The sequence below is a fragment of the Dromiciops gliroides genome, chromosome 3 (genome assembly GCF_019393635.1).
Source record: "Dromiciops gliroides isolate mDroGli1 chromosome 3, mDroGli1.pri, whole genome shotgun sequence".
In the NCBI taxonomy this organism is placed as follows: Eukaryota; Metazoa; Chordata; class Mammalia; order Microbiotheria; family Microbiotheriidae; genus Dromiciops; species Dromiciops gliroides.
This window is the reverse complement of record NC_057863.1, coordinates 289,112,690-289,138,048: the sequence shown is the minus strand read 5'-3', so window position 1 is coordinate 289,138,048 and position 25,359 is coordinate 289,112,690. Positions and strand designations below refer to the sequence as shown.

The 25,359-nt window shown below is 34.9% G+C and overlaps 1 protein-coding gene and 1 non-coding gene across 7 annotated transcripts in view; one reads left to right on the top strand and one right to left on the bottom strand.

The window, feature by feature from the left end:
• The window catches only part of TAB3 (TGF-beta activated kinase 1 (MAP3K7) binding protein 3), an 89,413-nt gene that overhangs the window by 47,148 nt on the left and 16,906 nt on the right, over window positions 1–25,359 (bottom strand). For 5 of the 6 annotated variants that reach the window (XR_006355630.1, XM_043994431.1, XM_043994434.1 and 2 more), the window contains exons 2-5: window positions 23,258–23,341; window positions 6,134–6,322; window positions 2,220–3,678; window positions 1,226–1,386 (exon numbers count right to left, since the gene is read on the bottom strand). Coding sequence is in view for 5 of the 6 variants with exons in the window: in XM_043994431.1 (XP_043850366.1) it covers window positions 1,226–1,386; window positions 2,220–3,678; window positions 6,134–6,235 (1,722 nt within the window). In the remaining variant the exon portion in view is untranslated. Of the gene's footprint in view, window positions 1–1,225; window positions 1,387–2,219; window positions 3,679–6,133; window positions 6,323–23,257; window positions 23,342–25,286; window positions 25,347–25,359 lie in introns of those variants that run through there. The other variant, XM_043994432.1, reaches the window with a different exon arrangement.
• On the top strand, window positions 21,256–21,362 carry LOC122752143. The gene has a single exon (XR_006355940.1). It is a non-coding gene; the product is annotated as a U6 spliceosomal RNA (small nuclear RNA).

The following is a 25,359-nucleotide window of genomic DNA, read 5'->3' as shown; positions in this document are numbered from 1 at the left end:
ATATAGGACAACATTTTGAAGAAATGGTAAGGTCTAGAGAAAGTTTTTTAAAGATGGACATGTTTGAAGATAGGGAAAAAATGAGTAGATAGATATATAGTTTGAAGATTAGAGGGAGTGAAGAATTACTGATACTGAAATCTACCAGAGGGAACAAGAAGCAATGAAATCAAGGGCACATGTATAGAGGTTGTCCTTGGCAAGAAGGCCACTTCATTGTCAGATTTCAGGAAAGGATAAGAAAATAAGGGTGATGTGAATGGGGCCTTGAGATGAAGAGGTAGTAGTTTGCATCAAATAGCCTCAATTTTGTAAAGTAAGAAGCAATCATCATCTGTATATTGTTAGCTTATAATTATCTAAACTAGTTAGGTTTGACTACACTTTTTTCTTTAGAAAAAGGGATTAAAAATAAAAATCATGTTTGATTATACATAAGCAAAGTGAAATCTTAATTTTTTTACACAAGGTAATTTAACTCAAAAAGTAATTTTCAGCACCTAAATTGACTCCCAAAATAAGAGTGACAAATCCTAGTAGCTTTTAAATTCTACCAAAGACACAGGAAGAATGTTTAGTAAATTTGAGGCAGGGTGCTATTTATACTTCTATTTTTTAAGTAAACCTTTGTTTTTAGATAAATAAGGTCCTATACACATCTTGATTATAATTGTCATTTTAAAATAACCACTGTGCTTCAATTTTTTAAAATAATGATGGAACTTAAGATTTTTTTCTTATGAAATACAAGACTATAATTATATATACTTATGGAAATGAAAAGTTCCTTGAGGGCAGGGAAGGTCTTTCTCTTTCTCTCTCTTTTTAAATTCCTAATACCTAGTATATTATCTTGTACAAAGCAAGTGCTTACAACACTCTTACTACTTAACAAGGATTAATGATAGTAAGAGGCCTCAGCTCAAATGCCAAAAGTAAAAACAAGCCATTATTAAAGAATTTGCTAATAATACTTTCTCTCGAAACAGCCTATTGTCTATCTTTAATAATAGTAAATATAATATTTATAATTTCTATTTATGTCTTTATGAGTGGCCAAAAATGCTTTCTGTTTCTTACTAAAAACTCAATCATCTTAAAAAACAAATCCGCACGCATATATAAAACATGAAAAGACCAGATGAATGGGACCATCATCCCACACCTATTTTTTAAAACACACACACACACACACACACACACACACACACACACAATCACTTACAGTTGGGATTGCCGTGGTACAGCTAACTCTTCTAAGTCGTCTCTGCATAAGATCATGCTCCATACCATTAACTTCAGCCTTCAACCGCTCGAGTTCTTCTTCCTCAAGTTTCAATTGTTTTGCTAACCTCTCCATCCTTGCTCGCTGATGTAATAGCAAGGCTACAGCATTACAAAGTCATTGCAAAAGATTAACGTTGGAAAATTGAATGGATATACAATACTAAAATATAAAGTTCACACAGTCAACTCCATTATCTTATTTCCAATTCTTTCCCAATTCTATGGTCGCTGCAATTTGTAATTTTTCTCTTGAAAGGGCTAGCAAAATAATCATATGCATATTAGAGTAAGACTCAAACTATGCTTAATATCAGAACAGTATTTTAAAGTTTTTCTAAAATTATCTCTATTTCCATACTTAGACATGCTTTAGTTATGACTAATATCAGACATAAAAATTAACATAAGTCACCATTCTTAGAAACTGATTAAAATTTTGGTTCTTCTCTCTAGTCTTTAGGGTATCTTTAATCCCAAACATCTCTGTACAATCTGAGTCTATTTATATATCACTCTTATTTTAGAGGATCAAGTGCTACTTAATCCTGAACTCTTTCCATTGCCATTTTCATTTCCACCCTTAACATTTCTTATTCATTACTACTTTTTAAATTATCCATAATACTTCATTGTTTCTTCATAGTATTTTCTCCAAATGTCTAACATATTTCTATACTGTTATTCTTTTTGTATATCATTTGTCTACATTTTTTCTTAGTATCTACCATAAAATTATTTTTCCAATATTGAAAACACTCTTTATCCAGCTTGAAACTGATAACTATCTAGTATAGTTAGCATCAGTAGGATCTCAAAAATAAAACTTCTCACACTGAAAACATTTCCCACAAAGGAACATTATTAGCTTGGCAAACAAAACACCACAGGAAAAATCATTAAGACTAAATTTCATGTGGATTAGAAAAATTTACCTTGAGTATAAGCATAATCATCAGATCCAGAACTACAACTTTTCTGTTGCTTATGGCTTCCTTTCTCTCCTCCCGGTGCTGGTATCAATGAAATGGGCTGAATAGGTTCTGGTGCCCCTGAATGCTCTTCTTGGTCCACTAAATTTAAAAGATTTTCAGTCGTTGCTCGGCCTACTGTAATTTTGAAAACTGTCGTTGGGTTTGGCATTACCCGAGGAGATGGTGTAGGAGCACAGGGAGGTCCAGTTGGTTGTGTATATGTAATATATACGGGATTAACACTAAATGGAGGTTTGGGTTGATTAGACATTCCTCTCGAAGGAGAATTTGAAGGTGGAGTAGTGGCTGTATACAATGGGTGTTGGTTCCGCTGAGATGGCTGATTACTTATTGGTGAAGGACTTCTATTAATTGCTGTCCCAGGTCTTTGTGGGGGCTCAACTGTAATTTCTATTTTCTTCATGGAAGCTTTGGATAAACTAGATGCACTGTAAGGGAGATAGGATACCGAATGACCTCCCTGTTTCTGATAGCTTGGAGGTGCTTGATACGGATGGGGTGGAGTAGTTGAAGGACTAGGTGGCATAAAGACATGCGAACTCTGGTGACCCAACTGAGGAGGTTGCACTTGATGCTGAGGAGAACCGAAAGGTGAAGGACACTGAGAAGTAGGTGGTGATCGATAAGCAGTTTGAGGGATCTGTGGCTGTTTGGGAGAATACTGCGAAGGCTGATAGTTTTGCTGATGTGGATAAACAGGTAAAGGACGTGGACTATAATGTGGTAGGGGGCCTTGTGGTGAGGACTGCCAGGGTGTACTCTGAGGAGTCTGTCTTCCTGATGAACTTTGAGATGCTTGCCTAATATATATAGAACCAGGAGACCCATAGAGATTGCTTGGAATTTGTGGAAGAATTTGTAAAGCTCTGGGAACAGTCTGTCCAGAGGGGAGGTTTTGTGATACTGTAACAGTAATTGGATTTGTACTATAACGAGGTATGTGCATGTATGAGGGAGGTGGCTGTGGTGGTGGTGAAGGCCCTTGCATAGCAGATGTATTCATTCCTGTTGGCATGGAAGATGGCTGTTGAGGTGGCTGTGGAGGAGGAGTAGCTGCATTTCTATTCTGTTCATTCATAAAAAATGGGTTGTAGTTGGGAGAAGCAGCCACAACAGCTGGGGCTGAGTGTGGTTCCTGAACTAAACATATCAGCTGTTTACCTGGCGTGTGCTGTGGATCAATATGACCATCACTTGAACTATGTACCAGTGTTCGACCACCGTTAAGTTGAGCTCCATCTCCTGTATGGTAGTTACTAGGTGAATGGACACCCAGGTTAATGTGCAAAAAGCGATTTCTATTCATTCTGTTATCATCTGGGCTCTGGTAATCCATATACAAGTATTTGCTGCTTTCCTGTGAAAGGGCCCGACAGCAAGCTTCCAGGTTGTTGTTATTCTAAGAAGGGGAAAAATGGCAAAGTTATATTAGTATACTAATGAACCATAATACTATAAATAAAGTTAAGCTCAAGGAAAGCCTAACAGAGGAGTGATAAAATAATATCTTAGCCATAGAAAAGATCATAGTTTTAAATTCCAAGGAGGGATAAAAAATCACTGAGGGATAAAATCACGGAGGGATAAAAAATCATTTTTACTATTTTACACCTGGCTTATGTTATTTTTCTGGCTAAAAGTAAGCACTTAATAAATGTTTGTTGATTATTAGTTTAAAAGGGCAATTATATATATATATATATGAGATCTAAGAATATCTAATAAAATTTTCTTAATCAGTTCATATAAAATAAAATGTTGGCTGTTTAATAATATTAAATGTATAAGAAAGTTAGCAGGCCCCAGATCCTTGTCCCAGAAGTATAATGATAACTATCTCCTTAGCAATTTAGGCCAGAAACCATACCCTGGGGGAATTTATGCCTAGGGATTCTACTCTACTGAAGAGGGGCAGTGTCTCCAAAAACACCACTTCAGGAAAGCCCCAGCCATTCTTCAAGTTACTTCTAACCTCTCTTATCACCTAAAGCCATTGTCTACTCAGTTTTAAGTGTAAATGACAATAATTTGCAACAACTCAGTTCAACAATTCAATTAATAGATCAACAGTTTTGCTAAAAGCTCTGATTAAAGACCCTCTCTAGTTTTTACTAGAATGGAAAACGATGTGAACTTCCTAAACACTTAAAATTCTAAGTAGCTTTCTTTTTATTAGTTTTGCCATATACGTTTACCTGTTTGTTCATAAGAGAAAATTAAGTTAAACAAACCAACTTATGACAAATTCTTTAAAACAGAGACATATTTTTGACTTGGTAAAGCCTGGCCCACAAAGTGATTCTGAATCAGAATTGGTTCCCATACTAAAATCCATACAGCCCCAGTCAACATTTTGAGAGATTTATACATAGACAGGCTTTTGAAATTATTAGATGGTTCAAATGGTCAGTTACCCCCTAAAAAAGGTAGCAAACCGAAACGTTATAGCAAAAATATTTAATCTAATAAAGGTTTTCAGATCAAACCATTCTGGAGAGCAATTTGGAATTATGCCCAAAGGGCTATAAAACTGAAAATACCCTTTGATCCAGCAATACCACTGCTAGGTTTATATCCCAAAGTCATCTCCAAAAAGAGAAAAAGACCTATTTGAACAAAAATATTCATAGCAGCTCTTTATGTAGTGGCTGAGAATTGGAAATCAAAGGAATGCCCATCAATTGGGGAATGGCTAAACAAGCTGTGGTATATGATGGTGATGGAATATTACTGTGCTATAAGAAATGACAAGCAGGATGATTTCAGAAAGGCCTGGAAAGACCTATATGAACTGATGTATAGTGAAGTGAGCAGAACCAGCAGAATGTTGTGCACAGAGACAGCAATATTGTTTGATGAAGAACTGTGAATGACTTAACTCTTCTCGGCAATACAATGATCTAAGACAATCCCGAAAGACTAATGATGAAGCATCCTATCCACCTCCAAAGAACTGATATTGATTGAACAGACTGAAGCATGCTATTTTTCACTTTTTTTATGTTTTCTTACACAAAATGACTAATATGGTAATGTTTTACATTTAAAAAAAACAAACTTTTCTTTTTATAATAAACAGGTGGTATCTGCCCATGATCACAGGGGCTATTTGTATCAAAGTCAGGAATTGTATCCAGGTCTTCCCAACCAGCCCTCTATCCATCACAACTGACTTTCACAGGTCTGGAGCAGTGTTCAAGGTATTATGCTGTGCATTGGGAATACAAAAAAAAAAAAAAGAAAAGAAAAGAAAAGAAAAGTCTTAAGGAAAGGTCACACTTGGAAAGCATATGTGAAGAAGAAATCTTCCCTTTTTTTTTTTTTTTTTTGCCCTTGGAAGGTGGTAACATAAAATTAACTACATATCTAATCAGAAAGTAAGCCCTATGGAAAAAGCCTTCATTCTACTTGGGGACTACAAAGAAAAGGGGAAGTATCACCCATTTCATTATAAGGATATTTTCAATTTCTAAATATAGTATGACAAGTTTAATAGGTTTAATTTCAAGAAAGGACATTTTCTTATATAAAGATTATGAGATACTATAAAAATAACATGGTAATGAAATGTCTAAACCTTTATTTAAATAGAGTGAAAACAGGTTAATATTTTAAAGTATAAATGAGATGTCATGCAGGAATTTAGAACAATATTGCTACTCTAATAAATACCAAAAAATACCCAAAAAATAAAAAGGAGAAATTATTGAAGCCTTTCTTTTTATTTCCCACATTTTTTCATCTCACTTTTTCAAGATTTTATTTTTTAACTCAAGTATAGACCACATCTCAAACTATAAATTCTAGGGAAAATTTATGGTTTTATGTTTCCATTTCATTACTATGCAATCTACCTGCAACATGCATTGTGATACCACACCCTCTGGAATCTCAGGGAAAAGTTGCCGAAGATCATGGAGTATCTGGATATCAAGCTGCGGACTGCTCTGCGCCATGCCAGGGCTGATGGTGATCAAGTATTTGAGGAATGGGTGTTAATTGGACTTCCAGTAGAAATGATGCTCCAATATTTCCGTCATTTTCTATGGCAAGAAATAAGGTTATTGATAATTTTTAAGCACTTTTATTCTGTTCACGTGAATTCTCACAAACCATATTTATACAAAGAATTGTAAATACTATTTATGGAATGGTATACCCAATTCTATAGTTGGAAAATTCTGTGCCAAAGCCAGCTTTGATTGGCTTTTACAATTACAATTTTTCTCAGTACCACGTTTAAAACATGGTGTATAGACATTCACTCTCATTCTCATACTGAAAACTTTAGAAACAAAACACACAGTAGAAAATTATTCCCAAGTAGCAACTAAATTTTTCCAGCTCTAAGTAAGACTCATTATGCAAAACTACTCTGATTTTCCTTAGGGCTATTACATCATGTTTCTTAGGCAAAAAGTATTATGATACTTAATATAATATCACACGCCTCAGGAAATTAGGTTTTAACCCTATAATCATAACAGCAAGCATCTTATATTTATCTTGTAATCTCTACTTAATAGTTATGCTTGGGGGCAGCTAGATGGCGCAGTGGTAAAGCACTGGCCCTGAATTCAGGAGTACCTGAGTTCAGATCCGACCTCAGACACTTGACACTTACTAGCTGTGTGACCCTGGGCAAGTCACTTAACCCTCATTGCCCTGCAAAAACAACAACAACAACAAAAAAAAACAGTTATGCTTAAAGTCAAATTAGACCAGCTTTTCTTCTGAAAGGAGAAGAAAAACCAATACCCAAATGAAGGAATACAGCAGGTAAAAATTAAATTATACTGACCTTTACAATATGACGTAGATACTAGGGAACTACACTTAAAGACTTATTTTTCAGTTAATGATTAGGTGTTAATACCAAATTAATTATACTTTTTTTAATCCCCCTTGGGACCACTAGCCAATTTTCAAGACAGTTAAATAATGGCATGCAATCACTGGTCTTGAGATTACATTGTTTGTTTGTTTTTTTGCAGGCCAATGAGGGTTAAATGACTTGCCCAGGGTCACATAGCTAGTAAGCATCAAGTGTCTGAGGCTGGATTTGAATTCAGGTCCTCCTGAATCCAGGGCCAGTACTTTATCCACTGCGCCACCTAGCTGCCCCATGAGATTACATTTAAAAGCTATTTATCTTGGAAAAAACAAGACAAAGAAACATGAAAGCTGTTTTCAAGAATCTGAGGAGCAATCAGCATGAAAAACTTATGAAACTCTCTAAATTAAATCAATATATACTTTAATAGTTGATGATTCCAGGGCAAAAGTGTTCACAAAGGAAGCTGATGACAAATGAGCTGGAAAGCATAGTTCAGGATTAAGAAAGGAGACTTCATGCCTTTATATCATGAACACTTTGAGCAGAGAGTTGGAAGGTGCTTGCTATGGTGAATGCCAAATAAAATCACACACAAAAAAAGAAATTGATTAAATTTTAACAAATGAGAAATTACTAATTATAAATCCAGAACAACTGCCCAGGAACAGCCAGAATGACTCACAAAAGATCAAAATCAATGCCAAATTTAAAAAATTCATGAGAAAACATCAAGTAATCAAGGCAATTTCAACAAATCATCTTCTAAAAAGCTGACGCCCCCAAAATGGGAAATTGGTAAAAGAACAGACATCAACAGTATCAGAACTTCTTAAGAAAATTTAACTGATAATAAATTGCCACAATGAAGAGACCAAAAGAGCCTAGAAACATTCTCAGAAGGCAAAATTTAATCTTCATCTCAAGCAAGGGATCAGAGAGATAGATTACTAAGTATCAAGAACAAGGGAGAAATAATGGAAAACCCATTATCATCTACTGATATCCAAGAATATTCAAGTGATTTAGAGCAGTAGACTCCAAAGCAGCTTGACATCAAGGTTTGTGATAAACTGCAAAGTTAGAAGATGGGTTTCATCCCATCTTCCTCAACAGAACCACTTCCCTTTCTTAGACAAGCTCCCAATGTACCTTCCTGCACCCAACCCTAAACCTGCCACTAGCTTTTCCCTTCTGCACGAACTGAGTGTACTTATATACTGCTCCCCCCATCACCTCATGACTACAGCAGATGTCCCTCCCTAGGCTATCTCTGAGTCCAAAGACTTCTGAGAAATAAAAGCCCTGCCTCCCCCGGCCTCTTTTCCCTTTGGGTGGGAGAGAATGACACAGAATGCTAAGTACAGGTGGGTGATCTACACCTACTTCATTATAATGTTCATTATATTAACTTGCCCCCCAAACCCATCTCTTTTCCAAAATTCCCCATTTTTGTCAAGGGCACCATTATCCTTGCCATCACTCAGATCTGCAACTTCAATATCATCCTCAAGACCTAATTTTATTCATTGTGCGTGTGGAAGCAGTTGCTGAATCTTTTTGTCACTATCTCAACAATGTTTCTTGCATCCAGACCCTTCTCTCCAATCACACAGCCATCACCTTAGTGTAGATCCTACCCATATCATTTCTCACCAGAGGCTGTGTGACACTGAGGAAGTCACTTAACCTCTCAATCTCAGTTACTTCATTTGTAAAATTGCAATGATAATAGCACTCATCTCACAGGTTGTTGTGAGGATCAAATGAAATAACCTAAATTAAACAATATTTTGAAAACTTTAAGGTACTACACAAATCTATTATTTTATAAACAATATATTAATAACATATTATGTCCATGTTAAAATTCATAAATGCATATGCTTATATTCGGTGCATGTTCCCAAATTATTTACAGATGAGAAGAACCATTCAAAAAAAGGTTCAGAGACCACTGCTCTAAAGAAAGTCCCCTAGCATTCTGGGTAAAGTTCCTTCTTGACAAGAGTGATGAAATGAGACAGCACGGATGGATGAGCTCACTAAAGTATGTATGTGATAAACTAGATTCTCTAGTCTACTTGATAATAACTCTGTTTAGACTAAGAGGATGGAACAAGGAGCAAATGATATAAGTTGCAGAGGAAATTTTAAGCTTAATGTAAAGGGAGGAAAAAAAATTTCTAACAATTAAAACCATCCCAAAGTGGAAAGGGCAGCTGTGGAAAATAGCAGGTTCACCCTAACCAGTGGTCTTCAAGTATAGTCTGAATGATGCGTAAGGGATTGATATGATTAAATGTAGATTAAATGGCCTTCAAAGTTCCTTCCAACATTGACATTTTCTCATTTTAGCTTTGGAATAGAATTTTTCTCTGTGTACCTCATTATTAGCACCAACAAAGTTAACTGGTTTACAAAGTGGCATAATTAACTAGACTTTTCCTAATAATTTTCTTTTTAGCTGAGGAGATATGTAAATGGACTAGGCAGCTTCCAAATACCTCTAATGAAATGCAGATATTTTAAAGAATGAAAAAAATAAAGCCTGTCTTCACAAGAGACACAAGGACCATATTAGACATTACTCTTCCTAATATATAATTAGATATATACTTGCCATACCACAAAATTTTTTCTTGCAAAAAAAAATTTCTGGTTTGTACAATTCTGCTTTTGTATGCTCAGTATTTGGCAAGCTTAAAAAAATGTTTATTGACATAGGCATGTCAAACTCAACAGGTAAAAAATAAACATTTTAAATGTTTTTAATAGGCCTTTGTGAATACATTTATTGTGTTGTGTTTCGTAAAAGGTGTGATTAATATTTCTATATTTGTGACATTTTAATGCACCAACTCACTATCAGTTGTGTTAAAAGTTCCGTGTAAATCTTAGGAATTTGTGAATTCCTTTGTGTTCTCATTGAATAATTGTAAGAGGTTTATCATATCTAAACTAATTTGCTAAAGTTTTGTTCAAGTTCTCAATTTTTTTCTTGTTTATGATTTTGTTGCTATTGTGTTCCCAATTCATTGATCTGTTCTTTTTTATTGATGAATGTATTTAGAGATATACATTTTCCTCAAAAGACTGCTTAACTGCTTCCCAAAAATTTGGTTTCTTATTATTGTCTTTGATTATATTGTCTATTGTTTCTGTGATTAGGTTTTTGACCACTAATTCTTTGGAAGTAAATTAGTCTTCAATTAATTGTTTTTAATAGGCCTCTGTTGAATATAATTTTTATTGTGTTGTGTTCAGTAAAGGGTGTGATTAATATTTCTATATTTGTATTTGTGACATTTTAACACACCAAATCACTACCAGTTATGTTAAAAGTTGCGTATATATCTTAGGAATTTGTGAATTCTTTTGCGTTCTCATTTAATTATGTTTTTGTTATATTTGTCTAAGGTCTTAAAAGAGGTACACTGAGGTCTCCCCTATTATAATTTTTATTTTCTCATTTTCCCTTCAATTTAACTCTTCTTTTCAGTGTTTAAATGTTAATGCCATTTGGGGGACATATGTATTAAGTATTGATGTTGATTTGTTGTCTGTGGTGACTAACCAAAATGTGCTCTTCCCTACTTATCTCTTAAATTGAGAACTTGAAAAAAAATCAACTAACTAAACATTAGTAAAATCCAAAACAGAAATTCTGAAAATCAAAGAAATGACAAAAAATTGAAACCCAAACCGAAAAAAACAAAAAATCAATGACTAAAACCAGCAGTTCATTTTGGGGGAGAAAAAACTAATAACATAGATAAAAGAAGCTGATTTGAAAAAATAGAAAACCAAAGTGTTAAAGAATTCATAACATTTAAAGATGAAATAAAAACAACTATGAAAAACTATTTTGACAAGATATTTATCAATAAAACACTCACTTTAACAGAAAAGGAAACAGATTACTGAAACAACAATGCCCAAAGAAGAAACTAAATAAGATATAAATGAACTCACAAAGAAAAAAAATACTTGGGTCCAGATGGACTTACAAGTAAATTCTATCAAATACTTTAAAAATTATTAATTCTAACATACAATAGGAAAAAATGATTTTTTCTTAATTCTATGATAAAAATAAAGTCTATATAAACTAGAGACAAAGCATTAAAAGAAAATTACAGACCATTATCTCTAATAAATATTAAAGAAAATATTAAATAAAATAACACAAAAGAAGAAACAAAAATGCTATTTCAAAGGTTACATATTATAACTAAGATGAATTAAACCATGAACGTAAAGTTGGTTCTAACAGAAAAACTAAAAATATAATGGACCATGTTAATAATAAATTAAAAACAACATGATCAAATAAAGATGCTGAAAATGGTTGTAACAAAAACACTCATTTCTTTTAACACACACATACATACACACACACAAAATCATGGGAATAAATTAACTTTTCCTTAATATAAGTAGCACCTATCTAAAATCAGAGGTCAACATTACATTTAATGGAAAAAAACTAGAGGCCTTTCCAATAGGATTAGAGTTGTAAAGTAAGAATATCCATCATCACTACTATTATTTGATATAGTGCTAGAAATATTAGCACAGGACAAGGAAAAAAAAGTAAGGGAATAAGCATAGGAGAAGAGGAAATAAAACACTTTTTACAGATATGATAATCTATCTAAAGAACAAAAAAGAATAAAATCAAAAATTGAAATTAATCCAAAACATCTGTACATCACCAACAAAAACCAGCAGGAAGTTAGAGAAATTACATTTAAAATAACTACAGAATGTATAAAATATTGGGGAGTATATCTATCAAGACACATAAAAATTATAAGAATACAACTACAAAACATTCTTTACAGAAATACAGACCTAAATAATTGGAGAAACTATTAATTGCACATGGGAAGAACAAGCTAATATAATAAAAATGCTAATACTACCTAATTATTTAGATTATTCAGTGCTGTACCAATCAAACTAGGAGCAGGTCACTTTAAAGAGATAGAATAAAGAATAACAAAATGTATCTGGAAGAAAAGATCAAGGCAGGGGAGTGGGGGAAGGGAGAAGGAAGGCAACTTAAGGGTATCAATTATAAGTATACCACAAATAGCAGTAATCATCAAACTTATTTGGTACTGATTATAAGGAAGCAATTGAACAGGTACCAAAGTCATTTTCCATAGATTCAAAGATTCTAACTACTAAGATAAGGAGATCATCTGACAAAAACTGCTGGAAAATCGTCAAGTGGTGTGACGTTAGATCAATGGTATTGCTCTACCTACCAACATAAGCTTCAATGGATGTTTGACATATATAAAAGGTCACACTATAAATGCATCAGGAATAAAAAAGAAAATACCTTTCACAACTACAGATAGGGAAAGAGTGCACAGAAAAACAAGGGGCAGAGGGGAATTACATAAGATAAAATGGACAATTTTTATTACAAAAAATTGATGCATTCTTGCACAAATAAAATTAATGGAATTAAAATTAGAACAGAAACAACTGGGGGGACTGCAGATATTTCTTTGATAGAGGTCTCATATTTAATACATATACATCACTAAAATATATAAGGAAAAGAGCCATTCCCTTATAAATGGTCAAAGGATATGAACAGTTCATAAAGAAATCCAAATAAATCAACAAGCACATGTAAAAAAATTTAAATCACTAATAATTAGAGAAATGAAAATTAAAACAACCCCAGGATTCTTTCTCATAGTCAAGAGATTATCAAAGATGACAAAAAAAGAAAATGAAAATTTTTTTTAGAAAGAACCCTGTTTTATTAGCTGTTTTGCCCACTATAAGCTCTTTGACCTTCGACAAGTCACAATCTCATTTAGTCTCACTTTCCTTATCTTTTTTTATTTGATAATTTATTTTTAGAATTTAGAATTATATTTCCCCCCCAAATTAGATGTAAAAACAATTTTTAACATCAATTTTTAAAACTTTGTGTTTCAAATGTTCTTCCTCCCTCCCTCCCCATTACTCCTTAAGAACTGAAGCTATTCAATATAAGTTATACATGTGGAGTCATACAGAACATTTCCACATTAGTCAGGTTGTGAAAGAAAACAGACAAAGAAAAAACCTTAAGACAAAGGAAGCCAATTCTGATGAGAGTAAAGTTCACTCACTCCCCGCACCTACCCCATCTTCCCCTCCACTGTATAAGCTTTTTCTTGTTTATGTGAGATACTTTACCCCATTCTACCTCTCCCTTTCCCTTTCTCCCAGTGCATTCCCCTCACCCCTTAATTTTAATTTTTAAAGATATCCCTTCATATTCAAATCACACCTGTGCCCTCTTGTCTAAATATACTCCATTCAGCTGCTCTAATGAGAAAGTTCTTATGAGTTAAAAATATCATTTTCCCATGTAGGAATGTAAATAGTTTAACCTTTTAATGTCCCTTATAATTTCTTTTTCCTGTTTACCTTTTTATGCTTCTCTAGGGTCTTGTATTTGAAAGTGAAATTTTCATCAAGAATGCCTGAAAGTCCTATCTTTCATTGAATTTCCACTTTTTTCCTTGAAGGATTATACTTAAGTTTTGCTGGGTAAGTGATTATTTTTGGTTGTAATCCCAGTTCCTTTGCCCTCCAGAATATTATATTCAAAGCCCTCAGATTCTTTAATGTAGAAGCCACAAGATCTTGTGTTATCGGGACTGGCTCCACAATACTTGAATTGTTGCTTTCTGGCTGCTTGCAATATTTTCTCCTTGACCCAGGACTGCTGGAATTTGGCTATAATATTCCTGGAAGTTTTCCTTTTGGGATCTCTTTCAGGAGGTGATTGGTGGATTCTTTCAATTTCTATCTTACCTTCGGGTTCTAGACTATCAGGGCAATTTTCCCAGACAATTTCTTGAAAGATGATGTCTAGGCTCTTTTTTTTAATCATGGCTTTCAGGTAATCCAATAATTTTTAAATTATCTCTCCTGGATGTATTTTCCAAGTCAGTTGTTTTTACAATGAGATATTTCACACTGCCTTCTATTTTTTAATTCTTTTGGTTTTGCTTTATTGTTTCTTGAGTTCTCATAAAGTCATTAGCTTCCATTTGCTCAATCCTAATCTGGAAGGAGTTATTTTCTTCAGAGAGCTTTTGTACCTCCTTTTCCATTTGGCCAATTTGGCTTTTCAAGGCATTCTTTTCCTCATTGGGTTTTTGTACTTCTTTTACCATTTGGTCTAGTCTGTTTTTTAAAGTATTATTTTCTTCAGTATTTTGGGGGGTCTCCTTTACCAAGCTGTTGACTTTTTTCATGATTTTCTTGCATCGTTCTCATTTCTCTTTCCATTTTTTCCTCTACCACTCTTACTTTATTTTCAAAGTCCTTTTTGAGCCCTTCTATTGCCTGAGACCAATTCATATTTTTCTTGGAAACTTTGGATATAGGAGCTTTGACTTTTTTATCTTCTTCTGAGAGTATATTCTGATCTTCCTTGCCACCACAGAAACTTTCTAGGGTCAGCATTTTATTTCTGTTTGCTCATTTTCCCAGCCTATTTCTTGACTTTTAGCTCTTTGTTAAAGTGGGGCACTGCTTCCAGGGTGGAGGGTGCACTGTGCCAAGCTTCAGGGGGTTTGAGCAGCTGTTTTCCAAGATACTTCTAGGAATTTGTAAGTCCTTAGTTCTTCCAAGGTAGTATGATTTAAGGAGGGGTATGTTTACTACTCTCCTGGCCTGTGCTCTGGTCTGCAAGCAACCATAGAACTGCTTTTCTGCTCTGGAACTATGAAGCCTGCTCCACTATGGCTGCAAGCCCTTGTGTGCTTGTGGTCCTCCCCCACTTGGGACCACCACCTAAGACTGTGATCGGAGTATGGGCAAAACATAGAGTACTGCCTCAATGCTAGCAAAGAGACCCCTGTGATCTCCTTCTGGAGTTGTTCAACCCCCTTCCTATCTGTGGGCTGAGTTCTGCCACGGATTCAGAGGCTCCCAAGGCCTGCTCCTGGCTTCCTGTGGCTGGGATTGGATCAGCACTGGCGTGGCCTGCACTGAGCTGCACTTACTCTCACCCAGTACAACAGACCTTTCCTGCTGACCTTCTATGTTGTCTTTGGCTGGAAAATTATTTCACCCTGTCCTTTTGTGCTGCTCTAGGAATTGTCTTATGACATTATTTGAAGGTATTTAGAGGGGTCTTGGGGAGACCTCAAGGAATTCACTGCCTTTCCTCTGCCATCTTGGCTCCACCAAAAATGAAAATTTCTCCCCCCCTCCCCAGGGCAATGAGGGTTAAGTGACTTGCCCAGGGTCACACAGCTAGTTAAGTGTCTGAGGCAGGATTTGAACTCAAGTCCTCCTGAATCCGGGGCCAGTGCTTAATCCACTGTGCCACCTAGCTGCCCCCCAAAATGAAAATTCTTAAAGGAGTTGTGATAAAATCCCTCCACCATTAGTGCAGTGTTGGTAGAGTTGTGAATTATTGGTCCACTAATTTCCTTGAGGAAAGCAATTGTCTTTTGTCTCCTTCTGTAACCCCTTTGCTTAGTATAGTGCCTGGGACATAATAGGAGCTTAATAAATGTTTACTGACTATTTGGAACTGTGGTAAAATAATAGAATTTGGCAGATGTCTAAGGTCCGACTTGATTGACTTAGTAGTGTTTGAATTGTGTGTGAATGAGAAACTACTAAGTACCCACTTAAAGATGATTAGATTTTAGCCACACCTGGCCCACCCTGTTAGACCTAGCTTAATTTGGCCAACCCTGAGAAGGAGTGTCCTCAGAGGCTGTGGACTGCATCATCAACAGGGAACCAGTCTCAGCCATACTACTTGAAGGACCTCCCCTTTGGGGGAGGGAGAAAAAGGGACTCCAACAGGAAGTAGCTCACTCTCTGTCTTTCTCTGGCCTTGGAGGAACATTTGTAGCTGACTAGAGATGGGCTGCTGACTCCCATAGAAATTACGGACCCCTGGTGGTGAGTTAAATCTAGCCGTTTGAATTAGCTGGGCTAAAAGCGAGTTTGGGTTTGAGACAGCCCTTGCCAGAGCCAGGGAGATTATCCATTTTCCTTTTTCCCTATTCCCTTGTACTTGATTTTATTAATTTCACCTTTGCTGTGTATTTTATTCCCATTAAATAAAACCTGATTTGTTTGTGAAAAAGAGGCTATTATGCTCCTTTCTTATTGGCCTGGGAGAAATAACTAAAAAAGGCAGTTTGGAGGGGAGGAAACTTTGGACCTAGAGGTCCCTCATTATTTTCTGAACCCTAATATTACGGCGAGCCACCCAATTAACTCTCCCCATATTAAATTTGACCTCTACAGAACTATGACCAAAAAGTCACAAAACTGTGCATACCCCTTCACCAAGAGGTAGTTATTACTGGGTCCATATCCCAAAAAGTTCAAAGAAAGAAGAAAAGGACCCAGATATACAACAATTTTCATAGCATCTCTTGGTTACTGCAAAGAAATAGGACCTAAGAAAAATGTGGATAAAATCAGGATTTGCTGAACAAATTACATAATATCAGTCATAAGAAATGCTGAAAGATATGGCTTCAGAGCAACCTGGGAACACTTACAAAGAGTTTTTTCTCCATTCAACTTGGAAGGAGGAGGAGTACAAAAGACAGAGAGGAGCTAGGGACATGGTCACCAAATAAAAAAATTTTTAAAAAGAATTTTATAAATAAACAGTAAAGAACAGAAGGTAAGCCAGAAGGAATCAGAGACAAGCAGGACAGCTTTAAAAGTGACATGCTGAATTTTTTAAAAAGAAAAGCAAGCTATACATAATGCAAATTAATGTTTCATATACAACTTTCTGTTGTTCTGTGTATATTTAAATATTCCTTTTGTTTGATGCATGTTAAGTTCAGAATAAAAATAAATAAAACCTGTGAGCTATAATCAAGGCTGGACTTGATTAAGGAGGGTTTAATATCCAATATGATGAAAGTAGTTTCATGATGAATTAAAGAATGTCAAAATCTTGTAGATTCAATGCCAAATCGTGTCAAAACAAGAAACCGTAGTAAAATGAAGACATAATGCATATTACAATTTTTTCAAAGATGTAAAGTTTTCAGGTTTTTCATATAAGTCAATGAGATATTTTATTTTGTCCCATTTCATTTACATACTACTGTACTTAGGAGTAGTGGACATAAATCCCCGCCCCTTTCTGAGGAAAGAAGAAAGGCAACAACAAGCAACAATACCTAAAGGATAATGAGCTTTCTTTTTTTTAATCCCAATTTTACCACACTGCTTCCCCTAAGACAAACAGAATAAAAACAATGCAAAACAGTGTTGAAAAACTTCTTACATGAGGTTCATTATAGTTGAAATCATTCCTCTCCCCTCATAACTATAGGTGTACAAATGTATATATAGTTACTTCCATATAGGTACTATGTCTGTCATTCTAGGATCAACCTAATTAAGTTCAGAGAGGCTCATCAACTAGAAGACTGGCCACCAAGAAATGAAGTTTGTAAAACAGAACATTCATTAACTTTGGGCTACTAAGGTGTAAAAGGGTAACAACTTACAAAAATGAACAAGATATCCACAATAACAAAATCACAGATAATACTTCACCATGTCTAGGGAAAAGTTAGGTCCATCCATCCATTCATTCATTCCCCAAGCTTATTTAGTACATTTTATGCTTGTCTATGGCAACAATACAAATTTTAAGTAAGTCCATAACCATATACATTATAGATATTCATTGTTTTTCTTAAATTGAATTATACCAATTTCTAACATACTGCTGAGAGAAATAGTATTATAAAGAAACACTAAAATATTAGTTTAAAAAGAAGCATCAGCAAAAATACTACAAGACAAATGCAAAACCCCACAGAATTTATATAGGAGCAAATTGAAATAATAAAATGAGACTCCCTGTTAGATCCATAACAACATATATGACAACCAGGGAAAATTGCAGATACCGGAATTGTACAAATTTGATAATTACAACTTGGTTTAAGTCAATATAAGATGTAGACTTGCTAAAGGTGTTTGCCACTGTCATGAAGGATATATAGCAAGATTCACATAAAAGGATTCCATATAAATGAATCTTGTTTGTAGATGTAGTGATGACTGCCATCAAGTCACAGAATGCTACAGAGCTACTTAAATGAAATCCACAAATACTCAAAAGTTTGATTTTAAAATTCACAGGGCTGGGGGGAGGAGACAAGTAGATGAAGCATACCTTTTGTCCAAACTGTTGAGTCAACTCAACACACAAATCCAACATGAGGAAAATAAAAGCAAAGTTTCAAAGAAAATCACTGATTTGCCAGAAGCTCTACTCTAATTCCTGAAAGAAAGAATGCTGGATTTTGAAAAGACTTAATACTAATTTTACATTTTTTCAAATGTTTTGTTCTTTCCATTAAAAATATTTTGTGTACATTGTTTTGTTGGTTCTGCTTACTTCACTTTAAATCAATTCATACAGAACCCCTTCACAACCCCTTCAACTATTCCCATTATTTGTAATTTTTGTCAGTTTTGCTTGGTGTGATGTCAAACCTTGGGATTTAATGTACATTCTTCCTTATGAGTGATTTGGTCCATTCTTTCATATGGTTGTTAATAGTTTATAATTATTCTTTTCAAAATTATCTTTCACATCTTTTCCCCAATTACATAGTGGTGAATGGCGTCTGGGCTTATTTCTGTGTTTGGATACCAAACTCTTAACAAGAATTTTTCATATGAAGATTTTTTACTAGTTACTACTTCCCTTCTTATGCCATTTGTCGCTAAATCTAATCCTAAAGAAGCACTGAATCAAAGAGTAAATCATAGAAATAATAATTTAATTAAAGATAATGACAAGAGTGAAATGATGTGCAAATATTTGTGGGATGCAACCAAAACATTATGGTCAGGAAAAGATGAATTTAATATTTGTGATTTTCTACATTTGCCTGTGAGGTTTCTATGCCCTAATACAGTCAATTTTTGTGAAGATATCATACACACCTGAAAAATATATTCCTTTCTATTCCCTTTCTGTATTTCCCAGAGGCATAATATCTGATTTTTCTAAAATTCTATATTCATCTCTTTACCTTCTTTCCTGTTTATATTTAGATTTGTCTAGGCCTAAGAGGAATAAACTGACATACTCCATTATAATTCTACAATCTATTTCCTCCTATATTTTATTTAACTTTTCCATTAAAAATCTGGTTACTATGTCACTTTGTATGTGTGTGTATACATATATATTCAGTATTGATATTAATTTACTGCCTATGATGTCTTTTAGCAAAATGCAGCTTCCCTGTTTATTCCTCTCAATTAGGTCTTTTTTACTTCAACTGAAGCATAATAGATTCTGTTCCAGAACCTGATTTTAACTGTGTGTACCTCTCTGTTTCAAGTGTTTCTTATAAACAACATTATTGTTGGACTCTGGATGCTATATAGTCTACTATCCTCTTTGTTTTATCAGTTTATCTCATTCATCTGCCACTAGCCCCATCATTCCTGGAAGCTGAGATAAAGGGTATGTGCCACCACAGCATGCTCTTTTATTTCTTTTGTCCTTCTAGTTGGGTTCCAAACATCTCAATCTCTCTTTTGCTTCTTTGGAGAAAATCTCTACCATGATTTTATTTTCCTAGTTTGCTAATTTATTTTATTTCTACAGTAGAAGCTATAACTTCTAACATTTCTTCTTTTTGGGGGGGGAGGGGAGGCAATGAGGGTTAAGTGACTTGCCCAGGGTCACACAGCTAGTAAGTGTCAAGTGTCAGAGGCCAGATTTGAACTCAGGTCCTCCTGAATCCAGGGCCAGTGCTTTATCCACTGTACCGCCTAGCTGCCCCCAACTTCTAACATTTCTAATGTTTTTCTCCCCTTTATAGATTCTATTTCTCATTTGAACCACTCTAGAATTCCTTTTTATTGATTCATACTCTCCTGGAATTTCACAGGCCTCTGTTGTATTAAGTACTAGGTCACTTTCTTTTGTTTTATAATATCTGTTAAGAAAGCTTTATAATTAGTTTTAGTACTCATCCTCTTGGGTTTAGAATCCTCTGTGTTAACTTATCTATTTATGCTATGGTTTTTTGCTGAGTTTTTCCCCCTCTTGTTATCTTTGCATTTCAGCCTTTTTTCTTTATATTCCCCCATCATTTCACTTTTTTTTTAATCCTCCCTATTTTGTGGTACATACATAATCTTCCCCTACCTAATAGTCTTCAGCTTTTTCTTACATTGGGGATTTAGAGTTCACTGGCCTGAGTTCCAACCCTGTATATAATAGGTGATGCTTTGCTAGGCTTTTCAGTACACACACACTGGTCCCTATCCCTTCCTCCTTTCCATGTCCAGCTGGGCTGAATCAGTTATTTGACACTTTTTGCAAGGGAAAGGGAAGAGATGGAGGAATATTCCAGTGAAAATCTCTATAGTTTTGCAGGTCCCTAATATAAGGTTGACCCTAGACAGAATACTTCCTTCTTTGCTTCCTTCCAATGAGGTGAGATTCTACACGGTTGGAATCACTGTCACTTGCTTCAGGGGAGACAAGCAGGAGGGGAGGTGTGTTGGCCCCATCTCTGCAGCATGATCCCAATTTATGGACTCCAAGCATAAACACAGGTTGATTTGTATATACCTGCCAAGAGTGTGAAGGATGATGGGGAAGGATGCTAGGTGAGTACTTTAAGGATCAGCATTTTACTATTTTAATTCGGGAGGATTTTACCTTATATGGGTTTTCCTATAGGATTAAGCTATGACAACTCTCTATCTGGTGCATAATTCCTCTTCAGAGACTCAATGAGTCTAAAGAAAGTTCCTAGTCCTCAATATTTTTGGTCCTATGACCCTGAAGAATACTCCTCCAAAAATTTATATTGATTATAGCATAAAAGAGGGAGATGAACATCTATGGCAAGCATATGCCATTGTCACTAAAATTCAACAAAATCCAAGTTAAGGAGAGTTTTTCTACAAATGCTGAGGTCTTCCATTATACTGATTGCATTAAATTCCAGAATACTGCAAAATCTCCTAAATTAGATCCATGATGACTAACGATTTTGATTGAACTATCCACACAGGAAAAGAACAAGTGGATGAAAAACACATTTGAAAGGACAATCAAGATATCTTGGACAGGTGCTCACTTTGGCAGCACAGATACTAAAACTGGAACAATACAGAGAAGATTAGCAAGGCCCCTACACAAGGATGACAGACAAATTTGTAAAGCATGCCATATTTTTTTCATTCTTTTAAAAAAAAGTTTGAGTAGGGGACAGCTAGATGGCACAGTGGATAAAGCACCAGCCCTGGATTCAGGAGTACCTGAGTTCAAATCCGGTCTCAGACACTTGGCACTTACTAGCTGTGTGACCCTGGGCAAGTCACTTAACCCTCATTGCCCTGCAAAAAAAAAAGTTTGAGTCTTCTTGTACAAAATGACTAATATGAAAATGCTTTACATGACTGAACATGCATAACCTATATCAGATTGCTTATGTATGGAGGGGGAATAGAATTTGGAAATAAAAAAAAAATTTTTAAGTTAAAATTTGTTTTAACACGTAATTGGATAAAATAAAATATTATATGTGTGTTTATCTACACACACACACACACACGTATCTTGGAAAATCTGAGAAATGACAATGAGTTGAATACAGAACCATATAGCAAGAAGAGAGTGGGCTAGATAACTATTAGGAAATTTACAAGTCTTTTTAAAAATTATTGCAAGCTTCTCCCTGAAATAAAGGTCCATATTTCCAGTACCAATATTGTGTAAGTCATATGTAGCTACAAAAAAGGGAATTCTACAGTTTCTAAAAAATTGCATGAAGAGCTCCCAAAGAACAATGGTGAAGCACATAGGGGTGGGAGGAGATGAGTAGAGGTGAAGTGAACAAGCAACACATCACAAGCAGGGATAATGAAGGAGAAACAATGTAAAGGTTCTAAAATAAGACATGTACAAGCAAAAAAAGATAAGAAGGGGATAACTAATGGATAGCCCAAATAACCTATCCACATCAAAAGAACAAAAGGTCCCAAGCAGGTTGGGTTAACCTACAATAAATTTATGGAAGGACTTGGAAAAGAGTTGCAAAGGATAGGAAAGCATGAATGTATTGCAATCTGCAACTTTGGAAAGAAAATCCACATTGATGAGATTACAGATCCCTCTGAGATAGAGTACTAGAAAAACTAGAGGCCAAGATAATTTTATAAGTTGCAAAAAAATAAATCCTCTAGAAACTAAGTCGATAGCATCAATCTTTTTCAATACTCATTCATCAGTCTTTTACAGATGTTAAAGTTTATAATCACTATATCTTTTAAAAAGCAAAAATTATGTTATTTTCTTTTCAAAAAGCTAGGTTTATTTGCGTTATTTTGGTGTTGTTACCCAAGTTATAGTCTCTCTTTTGAAAAAAATAAAAATTAAATCTAGGAAATTAACTGATGAATAAGAACAAATTCAATACAAAAGATGGGTTACAACAAAATTTAGATTTGGTTTTGTTATCATATTTCCCAAATAAAAAATTGCTACCTGTGCTCTCACAAAACAAAACCAAAAATGTTCCTTTTGCAAAGCTTCATTCTTGAAACCAGTGCTCACAGCAAATCTGGGATATACCATTGTTAGAAATCTAGTTCTTATGCAGAAACCCTAACTGGCAGAAAGTTAACCGCTAAGAAAATGAAAAAAGGAAAGAGAATATTAGTTCTTTTCCTTTTACCCACATGACTCTATGCATGTCCCTGATAGGCCTCCTGTCTCCCAGTTCCTATAACTTCTAATTAGATTCTTTACACTAAGAGCAGATGCATACCTAAAACATACATTTCAGTTCACAATTTTAAACAAATATCAAGACAACAGCAATTAGTTCCTTATAAGCCTGGTCCAAAACCTCAATCTCAAGTCAAAGAAGACAATCAACTATCAATTCTTCATATCTCTGCCCAAACAATTAAGGGAAAATACTGGACTATAAAATAAAAACAGCTTTAAAATCATTAAAAAAAAAACTACAGTTAAATCAGCAATATAATTTAGTTGCCAAAACAAGAAAAAAAAGCTACTTATAATGCTACAACAGAAATATAGATAAGATGAGCAAGAAAATCTTACCTTTGTTTTTTAATTGATAAGGACTTAACTAAGTTATTACATCCAATTTGGAGCCCCACAGACAAAGTTGGTGGATAACTCAAGCTGCAAAGAGAAAGAACAGTGAATTACAAAGATTGTTTTTTAATCTTATTGGTGCTTTAAAAAAATCACTGTCACTGTGGCCATCAGTCTACCCTAAAAGAATTTTTACTTGTAACTAATAAATATAGTTAAGCAAAAAATAATGGGAAGAGAGTTAAATAAATATAAAAGGCAGCTGTAAAGGCTAAAAGTAATATATGTAAAAGGTTTTCATGGAAAGGAAAACAGTCAATTGCTCATCAAGTTTGCTGGAAATTTCAAAGGAACAAAATTTGGTTAAACCAGTTTGGTGATTGTGAGAGGGAAAAACAGCACACCTGTCTGTCTTGCCCTGGTCATTACTCCAGGCCACTCCTAGTGGTTGAGAAGAAAGATTGTAATCTACATAACAAAGAAGGCTAACTTGAAACCAAAACAGGCAGGCAGCAATAGTTAAAGCTAACAGGGATGTTGCAGCTGCAAACTTGGCAAGCTACTGAGTCCCTGCTGCTCAGAGAGATGTGGAAGCTTTAAATAACTTCCTATAATGTTGCAGAGAGCTACCCAGCCCTGGTGCAGGATTATTACATTTTAATGACCCTAAGCATAAAACTAAACTGAGGACCTTTAAAAAGGCACAGAAATGAACTAAAGGTCTTTAAATTTTAAATGATACCATGCTGAGGCTAGGTAGTTGTCTGGCACAATAGAGGGAACTATTTTAAGTTCACAGTGAGCAACAAACACTCAAAGAATACATACCTGAGAAGTGGCTGGGAAGTATCACTTCCCTAACTTACTTGCTGTCCCATACCCTATCTCAAAGCATTGGAGTTGAAAGAGATTTAGAGGTCATCTATTCGATTGGTGTCAAACTCAAATAGAAATTGGGGGGAGGGGGGGAAGAATTCATTAAATCTTATGTAAGGAGTCCTATGGGCTACATATTGACAGTTTTAAAATGTAATAGTATCTATGTTTTATTGTATTTTTACTTCCCAATTACTCTTTAATCTGGTTTGGGTGAGTGTGATGGGCTGTGTGTTTAACATCTCTGATCTAGTCCATTCCCCTCATTTTTAGGCCCAGAGTAGCCAAATAAATACCTTAAATAAATTCTTTCCATTGTACCATGCTGCTTCTCATGGCTTAGTTATTGTAGGTTTTTGATAGAAGACATTCTGCCAACTTTTAAAGAACTTAATATCTAAAGTATATAATGTTAGGTAATGTTAACATTATAGAGCCCAGGCATAAAGTCAATATTGAAAGATTTGGGTTAACCCAGGAACCATAAACTATTCTGAAGTAACAGGGCCACAGGATGCCTAATGAAAGAACTAGAATAAGCAAACATAACAGAGACTAATGTGAACTAATTCAAGAACTAAAGGGCAGTAATAACTAATAATACCAACTTATATTTATATAGTGTTTTATATACATTCTCATTTGATCCATAAATATCCATGATTCCAATTTGTTCAGGAGGTCTAAAAATGACAACGGTGAAAACCCTAATCCATGGACTTCACTAGAAGATCTAAAAAATCCCAGGGATGAATCTATATCACATGTCCCAGGTTACTAGTGTAAAAAAACCAGCATGGCAAAAAGGTTTTATGTACACAGACTCAATATTTTTAAATATTAAATTTGGTAAAGGGCATCAAGTTCATGCCATCCAATAACTGGCTAAAGGGACTGGAGATATTTAACTTGGAGAAGTCTTAGGGGGTGTTTTCAAGTAACTGAAATGCTGTTATATGGAAAAAGAATCAGAATTGCTCTGCTTGGTCCCAAAAGGCAAAACTCGAAGTGATTAGTTTAAGTTGCAGAGGGACATTGAAGAAACAAAATTTTTTTAATACAACATAAGTATTTATTAAGCACTTGTGTGGTAACACTATACTAACAATTCAAGCTATCCAAAAGTAGTGTGTGTTGCTTGGAGAGAGTAGATTACCTTTCTCACTGAAAGTTCTTCCAGCAAAGGCAGAATGACCACGTATCAAGTACGTGTGGAGAAGATTCCTTTT